At 37.7% G+C, this 17151-nt stretch overlaps 2 protein-coding genes across 2 annotated transcripts; one reads left to right on the plus strand and one right to left on the minus strand.

Moving 5' to 3' along the window:
* The first annotated feature begins 4155 nt into the window (after positions 1 to 4155).
* On the plus strand, positions 4156 to 5559 carry LOC101301443. Its single transcript, XM_004289863.1, has 2 exons — positions 4156 to 4455; positions 4570 to 5559. The coding sequence occupies exons 1-2, from the start codon at positions 4258 to 4260 to the stop codon at positions 5296 to 5298; spliced, it is 927 nt and encodes a 308-aa protein (XP_004289911.1). The 5' UTR covers positions 4156 to 4257; the 3' UTR covers positions 5299 to 5559.
* Positions 5560 to 13934: 8375 nt separating this feature from the next.
* LOC101291597 lies at positions 13935 to 16869 on the minus strand. The gene is made up of 9 exons (XM_004292141.1): positions 16860 to 16869; positions 16554 to 16733; positions 16234 to 16457; positions 15994 to 16058; positions 15683 to 15904; positions 15426 to 15552; positions 14957 to 15279; positions 14682 to 14826; positions 13935 to 14174 (listed from the first exon to the last, which is right to left on the minus strand). Exons 1-9 carry the CDS (start codon positions 16867 to 16869, stop codon positions 13935 to 13937), a joined length of 1536 nt encoding a protein of 511 aa, XP_004292189.1.
* Between the last annotated feature and the right edge of the window lie 282 nt (positions 16870 to 17151).

A 17151-nucleotide genomic window follows, 5' to 3' on the forward strand; every position in this document is an offset into this window, starting at 1 on the left:
AAAAGTGCCGCTATCATTTGAAGGTTGAAAAGCGAACACCCAGACCACAATTTTCACGATTCACTTGGGAAAAAAAAAAACATTTTGTTTTAAAAATCTTGAAATTATATAATTTCATAAAATAATATATGAACCCTTACAAGTAAAAATTTTTATTTTAACACTAATATTATTCTTTATGCTTATGAGACTAATATGTTGTTAAAAATATAGCACTCACTTGAACATGTGTCTTTTCTATTTTGTTGTAATAGAAGGACATTCACACTTGTATTTGTCATTGTACGTGAATCGACGTATCAAGTACACTAGTTCAATTCAAATGTATAATAAGTCTCATTGATATACTAATTTGAGACTAATATGTTTCTTTATCAAGCTAATCTATATATGTATTGAATCCAATCCTCTTATAGTACATTAAGATTTACCGTTAAATTTGGTCGGTTATGTAAAGTTAAACGCTCTTAGATGTTCCTCATAATTCAAAAACCAGCTCCTTTGTTTGATGTAAACATGGGAAGGATGTTCTGCCTGAACTTTTGGTGAATCAATCTCAGTATCAATTCACATATATGTAAATTCACATGCACTTGTTAGGAATGCTCTCCCAAACAATTAAATTGAGAGTTTCTAAACCATATTTAACTACATGTTATGTAACCTGATGAATAGCGCGAAGTTGGACTAAGATTTTGATCACAGAAATGCATGAAGGTTTGTGCATGGATGGAAACTTTTTACTTGAAAGGGATGAACTTGGAGGAAAGCAGGGTTGACCCTGAGCTAGGGTTGCGTTTTGAGGCGGCCGCCTCAGGCAACCAGCCTCCGGCAGGTCTCCGACAAAGTTTGTTTATAAATTTATGTATGTCCGAACTGAATATATAGAACTTGGTTAAAATTAAAGTTGGATAAAAGCTTTTACTCGAGAACTTGATCGCATCATGGTATGTCAATGACCGAGAACTTCAGCTGGATTAAAGCTTTTTTAGTTTCTCTTGCTTGCCTTCTACTTGATTAAAGATCGAATTTCTTTCTAAAACGAATGAGGTCGACTACCAATCATCATGTGTGTACGTAGTCTGTAGTGAGTCCAAACGACCCCTGGCTTCTCACCAGGTCTGGACTTTAGACATACGTGGACTCAACAAAATAACCCATTTTAATAAGATACTGATAAAAATATATGCAAAACTGATAGAAATGTATGTTGTACCAGTAGAAATGACCTGTGATTCACTTTGTCAAACTATAATTTGATCATTGATTCCTTTTCCGGTATGCAAGTATATATGTGCAAGAGTACTATTGCAACAATTTATCTAGCTACTTTCCGTTATTCATACTTTAGCATCTTAAACTCAGCAAACGCTAATAATATATCGATCACATACAAGCAGGGTCCTAATTCAGCACTCGATCGCGATATCAATGAGACTGAAGACTCCAGACATTCCTTAAGCTAGCTACAAGCATGTTAAAATAGATCTCGATCATGTCGAAAAGCTGAGAAGATCTCATTCTATACATATGGTGACATGACTACTTAATCTGGGAAATGGACAAGCATTCCATCTTCAATGTCAAACAGATGTTTGCAGTAACCATAGATATATTCATATATATCAGCACGTAGATGCTCGTTGTGACGAGGCTTGTAATTATGAAAACTAAACGCACGGATTACACATATGTTTGCAGTACTAAAGTCCACCAAACCAGTATCAAACCAAATAATTAAGCTAAATCCTCAAGATATGAAAGGTTTAACTAAATCTCATGGATAATTTGATATCATGTATTGTCCACCATATTCTTCAACTCAGACTGAAAATGGATACCATCATTATGCGGCTAAACTTGTTTATGCCCAGAGAAACTAATAGTAAATCCTAAATCCATAACCAAATTAATGAAGAATTAATCATGTCGTAGTTACATATAGTTGCAATAGCATTTTCTATTACATTCACTGACCGCCTTGAATTTTTGCCAGTTAACTGCATGCGTGTTTGGAATTTGGATCAGCTGATAACTTGTAGTTTAGTCGATTCTTAAGAAGAATGAAGCTTAAATGAGTACCTAGCCACCAAATGAATTGGTCTTGTTTAGGTATACATGTTGTTCTTAGAACAAGTCCAAGTCACTTGGCTGTAAGAGACCAATCTGGAAATCTTATCTGCTACCGACCAGTTTGCCTATGAGATCTATTTCATAATATCTATTACATGTCACTTATGGCAGATATATATATATATATATATATATCTATGGTTGTATATAAACTGCAACAAAGCATGAAGATCATATATAAATCTGGGCATCGAAAGCCTATTTAATGGTTGATGCATATAGATAGCCATATATAGGGCCAACCAATGTGTTTGAATAGTGTATAAATTATGTGCTTGATTCAGTCCATTGATTACGTGAACTAGCACCGTTCTTGTTAACTCCAGTTAATAAACTTCGAAACCTTTGAGTTTAAGATTAGTAAATTCGTGCTTCGTCTCATGTATTTAAGTGTCAATATCGAAGTAACAAGTAACAACAATTGATATGCTTAGAGTACTATTGAGAGTTATGGAAAATTCGGTTTCATTATATTCATGTAAAAGCTATCTCGACTCTCAACTCTTACAAGTTTGGATCTTATATGTTGTAAGCCGAGGCTCTAGGGTTTAGATTGTTCACTTTGCATTTTCGGTTTCACATCAAAGTGCAAAGCTAACAAGTTCATGACAATGATACCACAGAAGTGAACAAGTTTTACAACTTGTAACACCAACAGTAAAATGTTTATCAGATCCTGTTTGATATAACTTGTTGCCTTAGTTCTGTGCATCTTGATTCTTGACTGAACGAGATGCAGAACATAAACATCTATACACGAAAGCTTATATCCATGGAATGGATATTCTTGACATAGTAATATCCATGAAGACAGTCCCATCATAGTTCTTGTAAAAAAGTCCGAGTCTTTTACTTGGGTAAAACCAATATGGGAATTTACTATTGCTTGGAAACTAGCATATGAGTTCCAGTGTTACATGATTTGGGGCAACAATAGGTGAATGATGTGATAAGTATATAAGCTGTTTGAAAAGCTGCAAAGAACAACTAGGTTTGTCAAGTTCTTCTATGATGTGATGCATACAGGTGCAAATGGTAAATAAAGTAGTGAATGATGTAAGCAGATTGCTAATTACTTGTTTACTATGCAATTTTCCAGTGAAATCTTTCATCAATATGAAGCTATATACAATTTTGAGGCATACAAAGATGGGTGAGATAGCTAAGATGTCAAATTACCCAGGCTGCAAGTGGCAACGTATGTGTCAATGTTCTACATGCTCTAGGTTGAGCATCTTTACTTCATTGTAAAACAACCCAGTGATCATATATCTAAAACTCACTTAAATTCAAGTTCATTGATCACTTTTGATGTCATATTATGTCTAGATTTAGTGTTAAGGTGCTGGATGAGTTCATTGTTTGCATATAGGATACACACCACATGTAATGTGCCACACCTTGAACAAGGGGGATGAGATGTTCAACTTCATTCGTGTTGCACTCCACATTTCAGTACTCAAATCTAGTCCGTTTTTCGAAATTCTTGTACCGATACGTTCCTTCACTACGTGCCTATCAGAATTGGTGGAGAAAACCGGAGTTAGTTCCGAGCATTCTCCGGAATTCCCCCGGAAGCACAATAACATCACTAAAAACCCTAATCCTGACCATTGCGGCTTCAAAACCATATTCCTCCCAAACCCAGAACCCAAAACCCACAAAAAACCACTCATTAGAAACCTCAGTTAAACTCCTACACGTTACAAAAAACCTCACTAATTTCCATCAGGAATATCTCCAGTTATGACCAAATCAATCGAGGGGAAAAGCACACCCAAACCAAGAAGCAGGACCTAATGTTCCCAAACCAAGCCATCCATGCCTCCCCTCCCAGTCGCCCTCAGCCGTTCATGTCTCCCCCATCCAAAGGCTCACATTCAAACTTAAAGAAACTAGCGATCCGCGTGATAGTCCTCTTCGCCAATCACAGCCCAGCTCTGGGATATCCTCCTCGAACCACTTTACTATTTAAACCGTCCCATTTCCGTCATCTTCTCCACAAAGAAATCACACCAGCAATCTCACCTCTGCTGTGAATTAGATTCAGATCTCCTTTCCAGTCTCCCCCTTTCCTCCTTTTGTCAAAACCCTAACCCTAATTCCCCCAATTCCCCCCAAAAAATGGCCGAGGACGAACAGATCGCCGTCGCCGCCACCGAGACCGTCGACCCTTCTCCCGAGTCCGCCGACCCCCCCGCCGCCGATGACAAGCCGGAGGCCAAGTCCGGCAGGGCCTCCAAGGCCAAGGAGCCCAAGGCTAAGAAGCCCGCCGCTCCCAAAAAGGCCAGGACTCCTCCCACTCATCCTCCTTACGAAGAGGTATTGTCCTAATTGTACTAGTCGAAATTCAAATGCTTCATTTCTCAATTAGGGTTTGTAATTCTAGGGTTTCCGGATCTGATTCTGATAATTTTTTTGATTCGATTTTTACAGATGATCAAGGATGCGATTGTGACCCTCAAGGAGAGGACTGGGTCGAGCCAGTACGCGATCACTAAGTTCATCGAGGAGAAGCACAAGAATCTCCCCCAGAACTTCAAGAAGCTTCTGCTCTACCATTTGAAGAAGCTCGTCAGCTCCGATAAGCTCACCAAGGTCAAAAGCTCCTATAAGATCCCCTCCGCTAAGTCCCTCGCAGCTCCACCCAAGCCCGCCGCTGCTCCGGCGAAGAAGAAGCCCGCCGCCGCGGCCAAGCCTAAGGCCAAGGCGGCTGCCAAGCCTAAGGGAGGCAAAACCAAGTCGGTCAAGGCGGCGAGCAAGTCTCCGGCCAAGGCTAAGGCCGCGGCTGCTAAGCCAAAGCCGAAGCCGAAAGCCAAGCCTGCTGCTAAGCCTAAGCCAGCTGCCAAGCCTAAGGCGGCTCCTCCGGCGAAGGCTAAGGCTGCTCCGGCTAAGGCCAAGGCTGCTCCGGCCAAGGCCAAGGCTGCTCCGGCTGCCAAGCCTAAGGCAGCGGCTCCCAAGCCGAAGCTCAAGGAGAAGCCAGCTAAGGCTGCAAGGACGTTGACCAGGTCGTCGCCTGGGAGGAAGGCTCCGGCGGCCAGGGCGGCGAAGGCGGCAGCACCGAAGAAGGCTGCGGCACCGAAGAAGGCACCCACCCGCACTGTGAAGCCCAGAAGTGTGAAGTCGCCGGCGAAGAAAGCTCCGGCTAGGAAGGCCAGGAAGTGAGAGAGGAAGAGAGGCTAGTGTTGGTAGGGGTAGTCTTGTAAATCTCTTCGTCTTTATGGGTATATTTTAGTCGGGGGTCCTCTTTGCAGTTGAAGAAGAATTATATAATCGGGAATTTCTTTTTTTCACTCTATTTAGTTTTCCAGGGTTTCGTTTTTCGTCTTGAAAATCTCTCTATGTCCTCCTTCTAGGGTTTCCGAGAAACACAGTTTGTAATGTAAAATTTCAGTTGAATGAAAGCATATGAGTTTATCTTGTTCACTTCATCGTCTCCATTTTACCAATTCTTTCAATTCTGCAACTCCAACTGATATTTTGGGGCTCAATTTGTGTAAACCTAATTCTGAATCGAAATCCCAATAAAGAAGAAAGCCTCTGCGTTTCACAGAAGTCAGCTATGGTATACGGTATTGAAGCTTGAAGTGAAACCCTGTCAAAATCCATGTTTGCGTGCTTCGATTCCAAGCTCGGTAAACATCTCTGCCTAGACTTGGTCAAATTTGATATTAGAATCTGAGAACAAAGTGTTGAATTCGAATATATTATCATTGAGGTGCTGGCTTGATATGCTTGCTGTTTACTATTCCAAATCTTTTGTGTTCATTGTTCTTGCTTGGTTGAAACTACATTGTTCGTTATTTGATTGACTAGTTTCTTATATTTGATTGCCTTTGTTTGCCACTTTGCTTTGTTTTTGAAAGCTTCTGTCTTAGACATGGTTTGAAGCTGAGATTGCATATCTTTGCAAGTGAATAGACTTGGCGTGGCGTTAGTGAACCATGATTGTTATCCAAACTTTTGTCTGTTAATCTCTAATACGTTATGCTGATTTGAAGTATTTATTTATTTCTTCATTGAAGGAATCTCTTATAGATGATCTTCGTTATATGATACGAGTTTAAAACACTCGGAGATTCTTCTACATTTACTTTGTAATGTACTTTAGAAGGAAAGAAATATGGCCAAACTAAAGACGTAAATCTCTTCATTATATGAATTGAGTTGTTAATATAAGACTCATGGTGAGGTAGTTTGGGGACAAGAGACAGGTTACTGCGTCATATGATCTCTTTCCAGAAGTCATGTTGTATGCAGCCCGCAGCATAGCTTCTAGTTTAGCACACCCCCTTCTCACTGCTGTTTGCTGATCTTTCACATAAACAAAAGCTGAATGCCAATCTAACTGTAGTAGTTGCAGTTCAAGTCTTTATGTTTTGTGACCATGTTCATTATTGGTAGGATGTTACTCAGGAGTAGGTCTACTTTATCTGCAACATGTCAGTAGTAGGGTTTGAGATAGAGATATGGAATGTGACAGTTCCCATATAATCTCTAAAATCTGTTGCGTCTTTATATATTGTGTACTTAGGAGTCAATATTAATCATCTCTGAGTTTGTAGGTGACCCCGAAAAATTTGGGCTCCTTTCACTTGCAATTGCTCCGTATGTTTAATCTTGTTTTCTTGCAAATAGGTAGAGGAATATATGAAACACAACATTGGAAAGGATAGAATTGAGAGGTCTTGTTTTTGGAAGTAATATGTTCCTGTTGATTTAGGTAGTAACTTAAACACAGCAGAATATGTAGCTTCATTGTTGATGGCAAGAAGTTGAAATCAGAAGGATATTGGATAGATAATATGGAACACAGGAAACATGTTTATTATGAGATGCATGCATATACTGCTGGAAATGTATTATCATCGGCAGTCAGCGAGGATTGAACTGACAAACCTTGCTATGTCCTGCTAGATAGAGGTGGTATTTATTGAAACCATAGATTAATAAAGTTGAGCCTATGTAGGGATTAGAACCTACGTGTGAGTCTGTCTTCTAGTCAGTTTGCATGTCTCTTAAAGGTTTTTCTATTCTCTTAAATATTTTGCCATTGCTTGCGGTTTCTTTTTCAAAACATTCCATCTCGATATTTATACGTTTCAGAAGTTTTCCTCATTAGTATCCGGTTACTTTTCCGTTACATCTTTTCAGAACTTTTCCTTTTCTTCTTGCCCTTACCTTTTCAGCATTCGTATCACAGTTTGATATCGTTGGTTGTCATGCCATGCAAAGTTACGTACATCCCTTTCCAAGTTTTCAAGTCTATTCATCTTTTACTAGTGAGAAACAGGTTATCAAATTTGCTGATCTAGGAACCAGTTGTTGGCACCAGGTGTGAGGCTATTTATTCGACTGCACTTGTTTTGAAGTTTAAACTTATAGCAAACTGTTGGTAAGATTTAGGGTGTTCGTTTGGTGGGAGATTGAGAATCACCAGAGATGATCTGGCCTAGTTCATTTTGGGGTCAGCATGGAAGGCCAAAATAGTTAAATCAAGGTTTATCAAGTGGATTAACCCTTTATAGATTCGGAGGACTTTTTGGGTGGAAATGAGTTATAGAGAAGTTAAAGAAAACGTGTATATTGCATTTCTAGGATTTTTATCAAGGTTAGCATCTGGTTCTCCTATTGTTGAAGAAGACATGTGGAGGAGAAGTCCTAATGTTGCTTATTTTGTAGAGGTTAGAATTGAAAAGTAAATGTAATAAGTACTTTGAGTTTACAAAGCAACTATATTAAACAATATGTGCAATGACTGAGTAAAAGAATTGCTGATGAGCAAGGAAACCTTGTTAGTGACTATCAGGATCCATTATTTCTTAACTGGTTAGATCAATATGCTAGATAGTCAGGAACATCTGAGTTACTAATTTTAACTACGTTTCCTCTCAAACTTGCTTTCAAATCTCTCTATCTCTGCAGCTTGATATGCTTGTTGTTTCTATTCTAAATCTTATTCTTCATGTAATATTTGTCCCAAAGCTTGAGGAGCTGATTTATTTGGAACAATACTTGGTTCATTGATATGGTTTAGTTTGAATTTTCAAAAAAAAAGAAAAAAAAGATATGGTTTAGTTTGAACTACATTTGTTCATGATTCAGTTGATAACCTCCTTTTGCAAGTATTGTACCTTTTGTTTGCAACTTTGCAATGTTTTGAAAGCTTCTATGTTAGAAATAGTTGGAACCTTAAATTATATATATTAGTCATACGATTTACTGATTGATGTTCACGAGGCATTGCTACGGCACTTATCCATAATCTTGTGTATTTCGGGAGGTTGCTTGCATCTCTCTTCACATACTTTACGGTTTATTTCAAACTAGGAGTATCTAACTGAGTTTTAATGTTGTAGAAAGAAATATGACCAAATAAACTTGTAGATCCTTTCACATATGAATGATTTTATGGAGCTGGTATTTATAAGTTTGACAAAATAATTTTGTGATATGTGGCTGATTCTCTGGTAAAGAGTAGAGATGAATGACATGTTACCGAGTCATAAGACATACAACAATCTCTTTCCAGTAGTCATTTATATGCAGCCTGCAGCTTGGCCTCTAGTTTAGCATGCCCCCTGCTCACTACTGTATGCTGATCTTTCACGTAAACAGAAGCTGTTACAATCTAACTGTAGTAGTTGCAGTTTAAGTCTTTATGTTTTGTGACCATGTTCATTAGTGGTAGGATGCCACTGAGGAGTGTAGGTCTACTCTTTCTGCAACATGTCAGTAGTAGGGTTTGAGATAGAGATATGGAATGTGAGATTTCCCATATATCTTCTCGGGAGTCAATATTGATCATCTGTGAGTTGGTGGGTAACTGAAAAATTTGGGCTCCTTTCATCTGTAAGTGCTCAGTTGATGTTTAATCTTGTTTTCTTGCTAATAGGATGAGGAATGTATGGAACATGACATTGGAAAGGATATAACTGAGAGGTCTTCATTTTGCATTCCCTTCCATTGGAACTCTTGTTTTTGGAAGAAATATGTTCCTGTCAATTTTTGGTAAACTCAGCAGAATATGTAGCTTCATTGTTGATGATTCTATAAGCTGCAAGAAGCTGAAATCAGTAGGATATTGGATATATAATATGAAGCACAGGAAACACATTTATTATGAGATACATTTATATACTGCGGGAAATGTATTATTATTATCAGCAGTCAGCGAGGATTGAACTGACCGTAACTTTGCTATGTCCTGCTAGATAGAGGTGGTATTTATAGAAACCATAAATTAATGAAGTTGAGCCTATGTAGGGATTAGAACCTACGTGTAAGTCTGTCTTCTAGTCAGTTTGCATGTCTCTTATAGGTTTTTCTATCCTCTTGCTGTTTCTTTTTCCAAACATTGACATTTCGATATTTATACGTTTCAGAAAATTTCCTCATTAATATTCAGTTACTTACAACTTTCCTTTTTCTGCTTACCCTTACCTTTTCAGCATTCTGGTCACACTTTGATATCATTGGTTGTCAAGCCATGCAATTACGTACACCCCTTTCTAAGTTTTCAAGTCTAATCATCCTTTACAAGTGAGAAATATGTTATTAGATTTGCCTATCTAGGAACCAGTTGTTGCTATACCAGGACTGAGGCAATTTATTCTACTACAATTGTTCTGAAGTTTTAACTTATAGCAAGCTGTTGATAAGATTTAGAGTGTTTGTTTGGTGGGAGATTGAGAATCACCAGAAATGATTTGGCCTACTTCATTTTGGGGTCAGCATGGAAGGCCAAAATAGTTAAATCATGGTTTATCAAGTGGACGAACCCTTTATAGGTTTGAGGAGTTTTTGGGTCGATATGAGATATAAAGAAGTTAAAAGAAAACGTCTATATTGCATCTATAGGATCTTTATCAAGGTTAGCATCTGGTTCTGCTATTGTTGAAGAAGACATGTGGAGGATGAGTCCTTATGTTGCTTATTTTGTAGAGGTTAGAATTTAAAAATAAGTGTAATAAGTACTCTGAGCTTACAAAGCAACTATATTAAACAATATGTGCAATGACTGAGTAATGGAATTGCTGATGAGCGAGGAATCCTTGGTAGTGACTATCAGTATCCATTATTTCTTAAATGGTTAGATCAAGATGCCTTATAGTCTGGAACATCTTGGTTACTCTTGCAAGGACAGGAACACACTCATTCATGACCTTAATAATTTTAACTACATTTTCTTTTGAAGTTGCTTTCAAATCTCTCTCTCTCTCTCTCTCTCTCTCTAGCTTGATATGCTTGTTGTTTTCTATTCTAAATCTTATTTTTCATGTAATATCTGTCTCAAAGCTTGAGGACCTGATTTTCTTGGAACAGTACTTGGTTCATTGGTATGGTTTAGTTTGAACAACATTTGTTCATTATTTAGTTGATAACCTCCTTTCACAAGTATTGTACCTTTTGTTTGCAAGTTTGCAATAATTTGAAAGCTTCCATGTCAGAAATAGTTGGAACCTTATATCATATATACTAGTCATATGAGTTACTGATTGATGTTCATGAGGCATGGCTACAGCACTTATCCATAATCTTGTGTATTTCGGGAGGTTGCTTGCATCCCTGTAATATAGTCTATGGTTTATTTTAAACTAGGAGTATCTAAGTATCTAACTGAGTTTCAATGTTGTAGGACACAAAATATGACCAAATAAACTTGTAGATCCTTTCACAGATGAATGATTTTATGGAGCTGGTATTGATAAGTTTGACTAGATAATTTGTTTGATATGTGGCTTATTCTCTGGTAAAGAGTAGAGATGAATGACATTAATAATGGTGAGTCAGATTCAGTCATCACTATATTATTGACATAATATAAGTACTGTAACATTGATGTTTTCAGTTATCACTATATTATTGACATAATAACATAGATGGTTTTTGAAACGCCAACATTTAGTAATCTGTTGAATGACATGATACTGTACAGTAACACCAGTAAACCATTAAAACCATGCTCAGATTTATTGAGATGAGACTCATCAAGATGAGGACAGTTGGGGGTCTATGAAACCATGTAACGCATAAGCACCCTCTCATTCCATAAGTCATGTTAAACGCGCCTACAGCGTGGCCTCTAGTCTAGTACAACTCCGCCACTATGCTTATTTTTTACACAAAAGATAATTATGGCTGTGTTGGGAGTTGATATTAGTCACAGAGTAATGGGTATGGTGACTGGAAAATTTGAGCTCCTTTACTTGAAATGCTTAGTAAGTTGATGTTCAATCATAGTTTCTTGATACAGGGTAAGGAATATATGAAGACAAGTGGAAAAGATAGCACCATGGTCTGGTGTTCATTTTGCAGTTTCGCATTTGTTGACTGATATTATGAACTCTTGTTTTTGGAAGTAGTATATTCATGTAGAGTTATGCTGGTAACTTAGACTTAGCAAAATATGTAACTTCGTTGTTGGTGATTCTATAACTGCAAGAAGATGACACTTGAAGAATTTTGGACCAATAATTATGGAGAACTTGAAACATATTTATCATGTGATGTGTGTATACACTGCTGGAAATTTATTGTCAAGCAGTGCGTAAGGATTGAACTGAGAATTACCTTACTCAATCCTGCTAGATAGAGGAGGTTTTTATTGAAACTATATTTTAAAAAAGGTTGAGCCTATGGAGGGATTGGAACGTCCATCTGAGTCTGAACCTCTATGTGTGTTTATCTCCTAGGCCGTTTGCATTTCTCTCCTAGGTTTTCTATACTATGCAGTGGTTTTCCATTGCTTACCATTTATTTCACAAAACTTTGTGTCTCAATAAGTATAAGTTGCAAAAGGTTTTTCCTTCTTAATATCCAATTGCTTTTGGTTTCATCTTTCATTTTTTGCTTAACCTTCCATTTTCTGCATTAAGTAAATTTTGATATTTACAGTTGCAATGCCATGCAAAGTTAATGTACTTTCCCTTTCTAAGTTTGCTCAGTTTTATCAATTGAGAGACAGGTTAGAAAATAACATATCTAGGAACTAGTTACTGGTAACAGGACTTTGGCTATTCTACCACACACACTTGTTTTCTAGATTAAATTTCTAGGGAACTCTTGATAAGATTTGGGGGTGTTTGATTGCTGGCAGATTGAGGAGATAATTTGGCCTAGTTCATTTGAGGTCAGCATGGAAGGTCATAGTTAAATCCAGGTTTATGAAGATGGCAGTTCTTAATGTTTTGGATAAATTTTGGTGGAAAGATGATTTAGAGAAGTTGGAGAATGTATGGGGTTTCACCGATGGTCTGCATTTGGTTCTGCTATTGTTGGATGCTCTATTGCACATTTATAGGACAAGTTTATGTTGCCTGTTTTGTTGAGGTTAGGGTAACTGTAACCATTCGGTGGAGTTTACCAAACAACAGCATTTGAAGAATACGTAGGGCTTAATCTTAGAGAAAGATGCTTATCATTTTTTCGTATTTGTGTTCGCCCTTGTTTATTGTCAGACTTTGTTTAGCCAGTAGGATTTCAGGCGGTCAAACATTGAATGTAGAGGTTCATATCCAGCAGGTCTTCATTCATTTCATCCATACGCTTTGATATACATTTTAATGCTTGAGGTGTATGGCAGTAGGTTAAAAATATAATAAATTTTGTTGTTGGAAGATTGCTAAAATTATAGTTGTTTGATGAAAGGATATGTTTTCCCAGTGGTTGTATTATTTTTTGTTGTTTGTTGTTTGTTTTGCGTTTCAGTCCCGGATCAATTAAGACACAGGCTTTCTTGGAGAACAAAGTGAGTGTACCTGTTATCACTTCAGAAGAAGCTTGAGCATCATCTTGGTTGTCTGTTATCTATTTCTGCCCCTTTGGGAGATGTGATGATTGCAGAGAGAGTATGCAAGTCTTGTGCTTTAGAAATAGATGGGAATGAATAGGGTTTGTAGGATATCATTAGACTTGGTTGAGTTTGATGTAATTCTAGGAATGGATTGGTTGGCCTCATGATATGCTTCTGTTGATTGTTATAAAAAGCTTAGTCACTTTTTCCTTCCCGGAGCGATCAAAGTTTGTTTTTCAAGGGAAGAGAGAGACACAATTTCCAGTTCTTTTATCTGCTGTGCAAGCTGCTAAGTTACTTCAGAAAGGGTGTCAAGGATATCTAGCTTATGTGGTTGAGAATAGCTTATGTGGTTGAGAATCAGAAATAGGAGTTAAAAATAGAAGATGTACCCGTAGTGAGGGAATTTGTAGACATTTTTTCAGAGGATTGCCCTCCTACCTCCAGAAAGAGAGATTGAGTTTTCCATTGATCTTGCCTTCCACTATATCAATTCATAAACTTTTTACCATAGATTTTTTGTGTTTGCATGTCAGCGTCTGTGACTGTAGAAATCATACCATGTAGAGAAGATCCAGTGTTACGAATTTCTGCTACTAAATGAAAAAAATATTGGATTACCTGTAGATATCCATTGAATCTGTGTAAGCCTGATCTGATATATGCCTTTGAGATGTATGATTTCCATTTTTGTTTTTTTGGTGTTTGCTTCTATAGTCACCATGTATAATTTTGTTTAAAAGGTGAAAGAAAGGAAAAATATAGAAAACGTCTTTTCTACATCAACAGGTAAAATTGATGTCATATATATAGTCCTATGATCTTCAACCAAGATAAATCTGAAGTTTTTAACTTTGAAAAATCTTCCCTAACTTTATCTATATGTAAATTATATATGTAAGCTCCACATATTTGCATGGTACAACATTGACAAATACTTGTTGGTTCCACTGAAAGCTTTTGATGCTTCATTCATCTTCTGAGCCATGGCAAAGCAACTGTTGCTTTATTGTTTCAATCTTTCTACTTTCTGGATAGAGTACTTCAGCTCCTGTTGAATGTTTACCCTCGAAGGTGACAAGACAATGTCCTTCCAAACTGACCCCTTTTGACAAGCTGGGTTAGGGTGCTTGTAAAGTTCATATATCGAAGTCGCTCTGTCATTTAATCTGGCCACCCTTTTTAAGCAATCGATTTCATCTGGATCAACCAGCAAGGTCTTGTCTTTGTCTTTCCATCCTATCAACTTCACAAAATAACTGTTTTAGTATCAGATAATGTATGATTTTATATCCCAGTTTGTCTTTCCATTCTATGTACTTCAAAACAGGATTTTTTGTTGTTAGTCTGGTCCTGGAAGCTTCGTCTTCCATGAGTTCCATCTATATTGACAAAATTATTCATACATATACAAATTGTGCTAGTGTGTGTGTGTATACAATTATGTTAGGACTCTAAATGGCCGAGGCATGGTTCTTTTCATTTCAGATGGAGATCTTCTGGGCTTCAGGTTGCAAAACTTAGTTACAACAATCCAAGCATGGTATTGAATTGTAAGGTTATATTACTATGATCATTTTATGATCTTGAACCAAGTAACTCCAACAGTTTCTTTTAGTGAAATTGTGCTGGTACATATATGCTTTTGTTTGAAAGTTTAATTCTGTTTCTTGAAGTCTTGAACTAAAAGTTATGTTCTTGAAAGTTATTAACGGAAAGGAAGATGAACTAAAAGAATGGATAACAGATGTACCTTAGGTGGCCCTTCCAAGGTATTAGTGCTATATAGTCTAGCATTGTCAACTATTTGGCAATATGTTTTAAATGCCTCGGAAAATCTCTTGTGGGATTTCAGTTGTGAGTTTACTCGAACAGCTCTTCTACACACGATAGCTCTCCTGTCATGGTCGAGAATGCCAACTTTATGCATCAGTATCTCAAGGAGACATGCTTTGCATCTGCTTGGTAAAGTTTGAAGGTGCAAACTAATGTAAGATGGAAACGATTTAGTTGACAAGGAGTGTCTACCTTATTCCTCTTATAACAGCCAGATAAGCATCACACACAACTCCAACGAGCTCTATCCTGTATGGTTTTCTCTTTCTGCCTTCTACATGTTCTGGTTCTTCATCTTCGATTCGTTCCCAATAGTTTTCAATGACAGTTCCATCATCATTCACCCTATAACCAGCTCCCATGCGATAACGCCGGCGGTGGACATTTCTGGCCATTGTTACAGTCTGAACAACAAATGGTACCCATGAGAGTGTGCCATCCATGATCACATCTCGCCCTTCGTTAAGTGCTGTGACCAGAAGGGATGATGCTGCGTCTGTAGATGATTGGTGTACCTGTTTTAAATTTGGCCTTGTTACTTATGAGTTAGGAACTATTTGAATGATTAATGGGAAGGAAACAGGAGGTGGATGCTGAGAGAAGAGAAGATAGGGAACTGGGTTGTGTTGTCATTGAAAATGAAATGGGAGTTGATATGTACCAGTTCAGCTGTTTGAAGCATGTCGTGATGCCCTCTGGAGCTGAGAGCTCTGTATATGACATCCGATTCCTTAAAGGCATCTGCTTCGATCACTACTGCATTCCCTGCTGCTCCGGCCCAGAATGGCCTGCCACACATTTCATCCGGAAAGATTATGTTAGATGCATATATTAGAAAATCAAAACTTAATATTTGCCTATCAATGAAAACAAATAGAGAGGAACAATTGAAAATTTAATTTTTCAAGAGATTCATACTCTTTGAGAATGTCCTTAAGCACAGTGCTTTTTCCTGCTCCCATTCCACCTCCCATGAAGAGGAGGACTGGACTTCTATCAGCATGAGCCACCGGAGCCATCACCTCTGTACATGTCGAGTCATCCACCGCGGCTAGTCCCATTGCTTTCATCTCCTCTAGTAACGTTGTGAAAACTCTAGCCACCTTCAAATTTTTGGTCACCCTTTCAAATCTTTGTTCCCTATATCACCAAGTCAGGTTATTTAATTGTTTTCATTCCTTGCAACTTAATTTTACTCGTAACAATTTCCATGCATCACATATACTCACCTGGTCGCTGCCATGACAATGTTCTTAAGCTTCTTCCTCGGCTGATCAGTATCACAACTCAAGACCTGAAATTCAACAAGACCTTAGCATTTCCACATCGTAAATTTATGATTTTGTAAAGTAAGAGTTTTTTTTTTTTTATTTTTGTTAAAGAAGATGCTTCACAAGCATTTTCGACTTTTTTATTTTTATCTTTTCTTTTTTCCAAATCATCAATTATTTTAGACTGTGATCTCAAACCTGACTAATCATTAGATCAGCTTCGTTCCAATGAAATGCAAAATAACTGAGGATGCATCTCTCAAATTCCTCCAGAAGCTTCACAAACAACGAATCTGCATCCGGTTCACTAGAAAAGAAACTGTAGATATCATCCTCAAAGCCGTCGCATTTTCTCATGTATTCGGTGGCCAATTTACAGAGGTTTGGACATTCTCTTCTATCTTGAAATCCCAGCTGCCTAGCTGCACAACCAATGCACACAATATATAAATCCATAGGATGATTTGGTATAGATCAACAATAGCTACATGAAAAACAAAGTGGATCATGTAATTTACCTACATAATGGGGGAACCTTTCGATCTTATGAACACGGCTGGAGTCCGAGACCCTTAAGCGTGGAATGATCTTCTCATGTTTAATCTTTCGTTGACGATAATGCATCACCGCGGCAATGATGAAGCCGAGGGCAACGGCTAACAAGATTTGTGCCAAGGTGGTTTTGCTGTTGTTTTCATCTGATGAGAAAAATTTGAGAGGTCAGGAATGAAAAATTACATAGTTTTTTGCATGAATGGTGGAAGCATATAGCCATGGTAGAGGCCAATATCAAGAGGCTGACTAGCTTTGTTCTTGAGGCTTACCTGTCTGCATGTCTCAGAATTCCAAGAGATTGAAATGAGAATAAGAAGAATGAATCTTTTTACGTTTCAATTTGGATTTTGATTGGAAATGAGAAAAAGAAAGTTTTGGGTTTGGCTAATGCTTCGTGTAGTTGCATGTTAATCGTTTAGTTAGTTGTTTGGGGAGGCAATTAAACAGTGATGCTAATGACACGTTTGGCCATTTTTTTGCATACAATAAACTTGGACTTTTCATTTCTTGACCACTACGGGTTTGACAGATTAATGTTTTCAAGAGATATATGTGTATTTT

Source organism: Fragaria vesca, linkage group LG2, assembly GCF_000184155.1.
Source record: "Fragaria vesca subsp. vesca linkage group LG2, FraVesHawaii_1.0, whole genome shotgun sequence".
Lineage (NCBI taxonomy): Eukaryota > Viridiplantae > Streptophyta > Magnoliopsida > Rosales > Rosaceae > Fragaria > Fragaria vesca.

Excerpts from the sequence above, each read along its gene's own strand:
- LOC101301443 (XM_004289863.1), top strand. The coding sequence starts at position 4,258 with ATGGCCGAGGACGAACAGATCGCCGTCGCCGCCACCGAGACCGTCGAC. Across the intron at positions 4,456-4,569 it reads CTCATCCTCCTTACGAAGAG|ATGATCAAGGATGCGATTGT; the intron begins GTATTGTCCTAA and ends CGATTTTTACAG.
- LOC101291597 (XM_004292141.1), bottom strand. Across the intron at positions 16,059-16,233 it reads CTGATCTAATGATTAGTCAG|GTCTTGAGTTGTGATACTGA; the intron begins GTTTGAGATCAC and ends GTTGAATTTCAG. Across the intron at positions 14,827-14,956 it reads GCTGTTATAAGAGGAATAAG|GAGAGCTATCGTGTGTAGAA; the intron begins GTAGACACTCCT and ends CGACCATGACAG.